General features: G+C 46.6%; 1 protein-coding gene across 1 annotated transcript in view; it reads right to left on the bottom strand.

Moving 5' to 3' along the window:
- LOC105624050 (netrin receptor UNC5C-like) overlaps positions 1–9,195 on the bottom strand; it is a 22,535-nt gene extending 13,340 nt beyond the window's left edge. Inside the window, exon 1 of the mRNA XM_012205414.1 lies at positions 9,114–9,195. Within this exon, the coding sequence (XP_012060804.1) occupies positions 9,114–9,195 (82 nt within the window). The remainder of the gene's footprint in view (positions 1–9,113) is intronic.
- Between the last annotated feature and the right edge of the window lie 255 nt (positions 9,196–9,450).

Here is a 9,450-nt window from a genome sequence, read left to right on the forward strand (position 1 = left end):
CGTTACGTTACGTACGTACGTACGTACGTACGTACGTACGTACCGTCGTACGTACGTACGTACGTACGGTACGTACGTACTACTACTCGTCTACTCTACTCTCTCTCTCTCTCTCTCTCTCTCTCTCTCTCTCTCTCTCTCTCTCTCTCTCTCTCTCTCTCTCTCTCAGTTTTTTTTATATGGAGAAGTTTAAAAAAAATATGCCACAGTAATAAACTTCGTCTGCATTTCATTTTTTTATACGATGCTCAATTTGTCAATGTGAAGTCCGATATCGAACGTACTGCTGCCGCGACATAAATACAGAGATGAAGAAATCATGCAGTGCGTTAACATTGCTAATGCATTCGCATATTGCAGACATCGGATTGCAACGGCAATACAGTATCGATATGAAATAAACGCGTACGATTACGGGATCAATGCCGATGCGCATATTCATCTTACGATCGATCGCTTCGGTACGATAAAATATATGAGAATAGCATTTATGAATAAAGTAATACATGTTATCGTCAAAACTCGAAGAAAGCAGTTACCAATAATGCATCGCTAAGGCTCCACAGAGAAGAATGCTTTGAAGCATTCTTCTTGATTGGTCAATTAAAAATTCTTTCTCCTTATTGCTCAATCAAATTGTTTCGAAGCTAAATGAACCGCACCCCTAATTAAATCTATTTATTTATCTATAAATTAGTGATGGACAAATTGATAATTTCTTTCTCCGAATTTTGACAATAATATTTGGTTCATTTCAACGATTATTGAATCCATCGCACGTACATGTCGAAATAAATATCGTCGAGTAAAAAAAATCAAATAAAAAATATTAAAAAATATATGACGCTATTCTTGAAGGGAGTTACGCCGATGTTACAATGAAACTGGCAATTGCCAAGGGATGAATAGAAACGCAACGGCAGCGGCGGCGACGCCGGCGACGCCGGAGTCAGAGCTGGAATTCGGTAACGCGCGACGCACTTGTACGAGACGCAAGTAAAATAGGATTTTCATCGGTTTCCGATAATTCGAGCAGATCGAATGGCCGATAGGACCCATCGAAATCATTCTACCTGGTTTCTCCTGATGGCGAATTCATCCATATGAATTCTCGTTAGCCGTTTGGGCGCATGCGGCCAGTTCGTTAACCGTTTCGAACATGCGTATACATTCGTCCGGGATTTTATTGTACAGCACGATATCGCATGTAGGGCGAAATGAAAGTATCACGCGAATCGTCTTATATTGCCTAACATACATCTTGTTTATTACGTAACCTCCAAACATACAAGCCAAAGGATCGGCATTTAATACCGGCGCGATGGAATAACTATCAGACCCCAATTGGAATTGTCGGTTCTATATATTCCGGGTTTCTCTCTCCTAATTGCAGTTGCCTCAAGCGCGTTTATGGCCGCTCGTCTTGTGAATTGGTCGGACGCTGTATAATTTGTAGCCATGATCTATTTGTACGACTAGCGGCGTTCCGATAGCGGCCTTTCCACCACATTGGATACGTACAAAGGAAAAGAGTGCACGCGATAACAAGACGTGGATTTAATCGAGCGACGTCACGCGATGCGCGGAAGTGGAAAGGGTTGGAATGGGATTTTCATTGGTTCCCGATAATTCAAACAGATCGGATCATCGGATATAGGAACGCGCTGAGCGATTCGATCTCTGTCTCTTTCGGCACCGAATCGAATATGACTTATACGACGTGCATTGTCGTTACTCAGTCAATTCGCGTGTATTTTTGATGACTGTTTCCAGTGACACGGTTAGTTCTTTTAGCGTTGAAGCGGCTTGCCAGTTTACCTGGCCGAGGTCTTTAAACGCCGAAAACAAGAACGCGGAGAGAGAATACAAGCACGAAACGAACGACTTAATTGAGCCAGGTCACGCGACACCGTAATGCCGAGTCAGTGGCGGAAAAAAGTTCCACCATCGGTTCTAAATAATTATTCCGAGCGGCCGCGTGGAATCTTGGGCACAATGAATATTCGATGACTTCGAGAGCAGAAAGCGTCACGATCATTATTCATTTTACACGCGCGTATTGTCGGGCAACGTATAGCAACGTACGCGGCTCGCCGGATTATGACGCGTACATACATATTTCGAATTGGTTCCGCAATCCGAAAGCCACGTTTACCTCGATCCATCGATTAATAATGATGATATTGAAAAAAAAAATTCGTGTGCGACAGTTGGGGCGAGAAGTCTAATCGAGAGACGTCACGCGACACGCGCGCGGCAGTCGCCTGTCGCATCGGTCCGTCGATCGGAGAATTGTCATCGGTTTCCGATAATTCGGCGCGATCGAATGGGCGATAGGACCCGGATGGAAACGATGTATCCGGTCTCATATCGTCGCCGAATCACCTGGTCGCGGCGCGGCGCGGCGCCAGCCAGCATGAGGCCCCCTCCCTCGTTAGCCACGGTAGACGAGCTAGTTAGTCGTGTCTCCGTTAGATACGCCTAGCAGGCAGGCAGACTACGTAGTATGTACGTACGTACGTACATACATACGCGATGTGTATTCGCTTCTCGAACCCCACGTGACTACTATGCGGGTTGGCCTGGGTTGGCCACGTATCGCGCCGGGACGAGACAGAGACACGAGCCACTGTGCATTCATGTACGGTTTCACGGTGCGTCCGTTCACCGGGGTGAGGGGTGAGAGACCACACATGACGCCTCTTAATTAACAAAAGGTACCTGCAACAGCAGCACCGAGAGAGTACCTTGCTCGTCGAGAGGTCCTTGCTCGGTCGACGCCACGTTCATATAGGGGCGAACGCGAGAAACGGCAGATATACGCGGAGTGTATACGGACAAGCGCAACGAGATGCGGCATACGAAACGAAGAGAGACGGATTAAGGAAGATACAAGGGGTTCCTTGTTTCTCACGTCACGTGCCTTGTTATTTTAGCCAGTGAACACACCGAACATCTACCATCGCTGCCATAGTCGTTTCGTGGCAACATTGACCCAACGGCTTGTACCTTCCCTAATTTTCGTGCGCGCGCGGAACTGTCGAATGATACGAATAAACGGAATAAACGAACAGCGAAATTCGTATCGGCACGCGAGTGTAACGTTTGAAGCTCTTTCAATAAAATCCTATTGAATAAAATGTCTTACCCTTCTTCCCATGCGAAAGGTGCGAAGAGACGAGATGTCTCTTCGGTGTCTAAAATCGGATTAGCCCGAAGTCGCGTTTCTACGTTACAGTATAACGGCCCAGGTATAAAGCAAATATTTTGAATGGATTTCGAGAGAGTACGAGCTGACAATAAGATCCAAAACTCGTATTGAATTAATGTTTTTTCACGATCGTTCTATCGTCGACAGTCGGAGAGCCCGTTTCCGGTTCGAAAATGTTGCGGATGTGCTATATCGTCACATCACAATAGAGGCCCGGCGCCTAGCCAGGTCGGGTCACCATTGTATTCTAGACCGTTCACAGATCACGACCTCCGGGTCTAAATAATGTGAGTCAAGTTCCACGCTCGTCGAGACTTTGTTGAACCGTCATTCAGACTAACGAGAGACACGATGACGAGTAGGTCGATACCATTCTTTTATCGATCGATATCGCACGAGACCGCGTGCGTGCGTGGGATATAGTCCAACGTAGATGGAGATCGCTAAAAAAGAAAAGTTGATGGAGATCGTGATTCTGATACTTTGCTCTGGCATGACGATGAGATCGGCGACGAGATGACATTGTATGGGACAGATTAAAATATCCACTGATCCGAATTAGTCGATACATCTTAATCCTGGTTAGTGCAAGAGATTGCGTATTATTTTGCACGTATGTGAAAGTAGCACATGTTACTGATAAGATTTTGTAGAACGGGTGCACAGCCTTATTTCAAGCTTGAACTTTATATATGTGGTGATGTCAGTTGATCGATTTTCCCTCAATTTAATTCACCTGAATTCTTTTTTAAATTTTTCGTAAAAAGTTCACGAAATGTAGCAAGGCCGGGGATTTACAATTTTTGCGAGAGAATAATCGAATATAGCCTGAAGCGTAACGCACGTACGGCAGCGTGTGCGTCGACGGCGACTAAATGAATTAAAGAGCTCGAAAATGCATGAGCAGCGAGGGCGAGAGTGACGCAAAGAGTGGAAAATGGAGGGTGATGATGCGTATTACACGACTCGATTGCGGCACCGCTACGTTAAGGCGCGTAATTAAGCGAATAACAGAATCAGATACGACTGTTCGCGTGTTACCCCCTGCGGCGACTTCTTGGAGGGTATATTGATAACAGTGAGAGGTCGAATCGCATGCGTCATGCCGATACACTTCCTTGATACTCTCTCACATATAGCCTTTTGTAATTCCAGACCATTAAAACTAAATGAAAATTCGTACACGGCGTAACATTATCGGATTCATCGCTAAAGTCTCGATACGATATATCAAATGCGCGCCCCGTAACGATCTACAATTCCGCAACGAAATTGTATCGAAGCGATCCGTTCCGTTTTGTTCGAAATAAAAGCGCGATGAAGCACAAAAGGGCCGAGGTAAGATGAGTTTCATAAATTGGATCTGATATCTCCAGGGATTTTATATAGTGCGAACTATAGCTGTAATAATATCACGCGAGCTCATTAAACATGAAAAGCTATTTTAACATTTTATCATTTCGCTTAAATAAAGACAGAAATTGTGGATATTAAACCAAAATTAAGATAAATTTCGAAATTCTTGTATTTCACAGTTATCATTTATAACTTTGTAATTAATTGAGGATAATCAAAAGCCGTGCGCTATAATTTCGTAAAAAGAACCAGAATTTCATCGTGCAAGATCACGACTTCGAAGAACATAAACCGATCGATCGGCCGATATTTCACGATCGCCGTTCCCTCGCATATTCGCGAGGTATCGCTCCAGTCCCCTCTATTCGTTGATATTCTCCCCGATTTCAACAATAATTATGCTTGCGCAACTCCTTGGCCGACGTGGCGCGGCGGCCCGCTCGTTTGATTTACGATAATTAAAGCTGACCTGACCTTTCGTCGCAGCGGAGAGGAACGCGCGACTCCTTGGCCGGCCGGATACCGATGAGAGACTACGAGATATTAAAAAGACTCTCCCTCTTTCCGCGTCCTCATTTTCATTCTCGATTGCCAATCTTTTTTTTCCTTCTATCTCCTTCTCTCTTTCCTATCTCATCGTAAGAAACGCTCTTTCCGAGTCCAGCGAGACAGTCTGGTGGAACCAACCGGGTAATTGCACGACCGAGCGAGCGCGCGCGGCTTTTGCATTTTTGCCCGTGGCGATTTCGCGAGAGCAGATCTCGGCTCCCACCGCACATTGCGGTGTCCAGAGCCTACGTTCCTGCGATCGCTGCACCGGGTTATATCGCGAACGGTAATCGCGATTTACTTATGATACTTATCGAAGCAGGGAGGATGATGGTTGCCGGTTGCGGCCGGTCGGCGTGAGTAGCGGGATCCTTTCCAGCATCCGCGATGCATTCGCGCGCCCGCGCGCGGGCTTCTATTATCTTCTCCCGACGCGACGTGTAAGCGCCGCGCTGTGATCGTGGATAACGAATCTGATCGTGAAAGCGATGATATAACGCCCGGCGATTTATAGCGTGATCATCTCGTGAGGTATGATTAGAAACGCCGTCTCCGTTACTATTGCTGGTACACCGATTCGTCACGGTTCGTGTAATTGACTGTACCGTGCGATTAAGGAAGCTCATTTCGAAGCGCGCGCGATAGGACAATCTTCTTTTTGAAGATATATCTTGACCCATCACAATGGCGAAATTCGCCAAAGTTATCCCCTTGTTGGAGGGGAGATCGTAAAAACGTCGATCACAAAATCAATTCTGCTGTTGCATTCTCTTCGCAGCCGCGCAAGTTTCCTCTCATACTCATGCGCATCGTACTTATTAAGCTTCGATATAAATCACGAAGCAACTCTGAGCGCGCACGAATTAACGATCAATTTCTCCGCATAATCCCGCGTCGCGGAACATAAATTTTCGGCCGAGGCACGCGCGACGCTATCGGTTTCATAAATTTAATACTCGCGCACGGAGAACGGATGCGCGGAGAGCTTCGCACAGGCGAAAGCCGAAGTTGCCGGGCTTGCAGCAGGATTTGCGCGCGCGAGATGGAGGTATGTATCTGTCCAGTGAAACGCGTCGTAAAAACTCTCGCTAGCCGAATACCTTCTCGACGTGAAATTCGGGCAGTGTCAGTTACGAGATAACGAGCGCGGTTGAAAAATTGACGCCGCGAAAGCAGTGGAAACTCGTCGTCGGCGCAACGCGGTGTGCAACGGTGTGCGCGGTCTGTGAGCTACCGCGTTCGACGGCGACCAAAACGTGAGAACGCGGAGTCGCTGAAGCGGGACCTCCTCTCCGCAGGCGCACCGTTAATTATTAACGCGGCTAATATTTTTCTCGCCGCGCGGCGGCAGCGCCAGACCAGTCAAGACAGCGAAATTATGACGCGATATCACGTCGCGATAAATCGTCAGGGTAATTATTCACATGGACGCGCGAGTGTGCGTGCGTGCGTGCGTGCGTGCGTGCGTGCGTGCATGTATTGCATATAATACGTCTACGTCGCGCTCTCACCCGGCAAATTCCATACGTATATAGGAGAATGGCTCAATGGCCCCGCGTGCGCGGCTTATGATGTGACTTGTGAGTGAGCGGATAGGCGCCGTTTGTTCGCCACTTTCTGCCCGACGACAACGACGACATGATGACGGCATGACGACGGTATATGATGACGTCGACGACGATGATTCTTAAGTTAAGGTAGAGCTATATGTATAGAGTATGACAGACCACCGTGGAATAGTGCATTCGTGATAGGCGCCACGAGCGCCATATAACTCTCCCTAGAATTATTACGAGGTCAGAGGCCGTAATTGTTATTTATCAGTCGGCTGACGCGACTAAGTATATCGCCATTATAGCTTGTTTCCCGCGTAACGATGATAATAATGAGAGCGACAATTATCTCGGAGTTACACGCGATGACTTGGTGAATAGATTGCAATCTTTTTCATATGCTTGAAAGGTGCAGTCGCGCCTGTGTCATTACGCCGCGCATTTCAGACCAATAGGGCTTCGTTATATCTTATTTAAGTAACGTAACCTGCAATAAAGCCTTTGGTGCAACGGATAAATATATACGTTAGCTTTCACGCAAGGAACATGTAGCGATTTTAACCGCATTACTATATCCGCATTGTCTCGTGAAAACGCGACGTGCTTGTTGAAGATAATTGTTACTTATCTGAGGGACATGCGTGAGAAATGGAAAGCACACTTTACGAGCACGTGTACTGACGCACATGAGATATGATTTCTTGCATCGGTGACCGTGCGAAGAATACGGCGAGATGCCGTTCGCCGTAGCTTCCATCACGACGATGCGCGTCAGAATAGGAATTATTTATCTGCCCCGTGCACACACTACAAGAAAAATGAGTAAAGGAAGAAGACGGTGTGTATGTTGTGTATGCGTTCGTACACTCGCGCTATGTTGCGATTTCTATTGTACCTACAACACGTACCTAGGGGAATGGAAAACGAATGTTTTCAAGCACCGGCACCGTTTGTTCCCGTCGATGTGTGCGCGTGGGCAATGTATGTTTCATACGGGATAATAAGGACAGAGGTCATGTGTATGCGTGTACGCCAAGATTATATAGTTAGATCTTCAAGGAGAAGATGGTTAACAGATCATAATTGTATCCTCGTTTCGCCCTAGCGTTAAATCATACACATCCGTTTTATGAGACCGTCCGATTACCGAGAAAACGGTTACACGGTACACGAACTAACAAACGCTCCCGAAGATAAGCGATGTCGTGATTGCTTTGCGGGAACGGAATTTGGACAATGCGTGAAAAAGATGTGTCGACGGAAGAATACGGAAGATGGATTACTGAATCGTGTTTGTTTTAGGGCGACGTTGCGGGTGATACTTTTGTCCCGAGTTAACAGAGATTGATTGTCGCGCATTCTTTTTACGTTAACACACGCATATAGAACGCACCGTATCCGTGTCGCGATAGATACAATTCGTCGTTAACGTGAACGATGATGATGATATGTCGGGGGCACTAATTAGTTAGCCGCGGTGTCCCCCCGAGGAAGGAGAAGATTGAAGAAAGAACGAAGAGATTTCCATGTAGACCAGGAGGTCGCTTAAAAGTAGCTTCGGGGGAACGTAATCCATCATCGAAAACGGGCTGGTGTAATGTAACCGGTCGGTTATACCGACGACTAATCAGTCAGGCTGCCTCGCCGTATAATTAGCAGTCTCTCGGTCTCTTTCTCGCAGCGGATATCTCTCTTGCATATCCGTAACGATCGCTCGTATATACTTTTAGTTACAATACTCGATCTTCCTTCCGTGCCTCTACCTCGTAAAATGCATGCCTCTGTTTTCCACCCGCGATCGTTAGTGAAATATCCGAGTCATGTTGTATTACGTCTCGTTCTGAATATTGCGATCCAGAGCGTTGTCGGATGATATTTTCAAGTAGCTCGTCACGCCGTCATCTCATTAAGTAAGTATGTTATTTACTGAGGCTTGTTTGCGAATCTCTGTCGCGAATTTTATTAAAAATACGGCACGCGCAAAATGCATTCGTTGTCCATTGCTTCGCGTATCGATCACGAAAAGAAGAAATATACGTAAAATGTGTCGATGATGCTCTAAGAGCAAGTGAAAACCTCGGACAAATTAATGCGATCAGCGATTTCATCAACGACGTAACGATATAACGTAATTTACAACATAACAGTAATGTCTCTCGTGTAAACGGATGCCCGTAGAAGAACTTGCGTAAATAAGTGGACGTCGCATTTGGCGCGAGTACCTCGAGTGAGAACTGAGAGTACTCAGGCCGCGCGCGGCTCTTCGAATTCACGAGGGATGAGAGGTCATTATAGGCTCGGCACGAGTTAAATGGCGAACTTAACGATCTTCTACGAGATCCTCTCTTCCTCGACTCTCTCGTCTCGACACCGTCTTGCCGCCCGAAGCTTTACGACGTAGCGGCGACGGAGCTTTTTACTCTCGGCTTCAAGTTTTTATTTACCTTCGCCGGATGTGAAAGGACGAACCACTCCGGGCAGGAGCACGCAAAATAACAGGAACAGCGAGCAAGATTTCGGCCTCATCGCGTATCACGGATCACCGCGGTCCAGTCATTCGTTCATCTCTCGCACACGGTGTAAAGGAGGCAAAAGACTGATTGGAGTCACACTTAAATGCCGTCACTCGACGTCACTCGACACGACACTGGCCACTCGTCGGCTTGATACGAGCCCGCACCTGTAACATAAATGGGAAACAACAATGAGAAGAATTGATTACAATAATGGCTGCGTTTAGCAGAGAAAGCAGTTTTGCAACTATTGTGTAATTCTTCAATA

This window comes from Atta cephalotes, assembly GCF_000143395.1.
Source record: "Atta cephalotes unplaced genomic scaffold scaffold00071, whole genome shotgun sequence".
Taxonomy (NCBI): domain Eukaryota; kingdom Metazoa; phylum Arthropoda; class Insecta; order Hymenoptera; family Formicidae; genus Atta; species Atta cephalotes.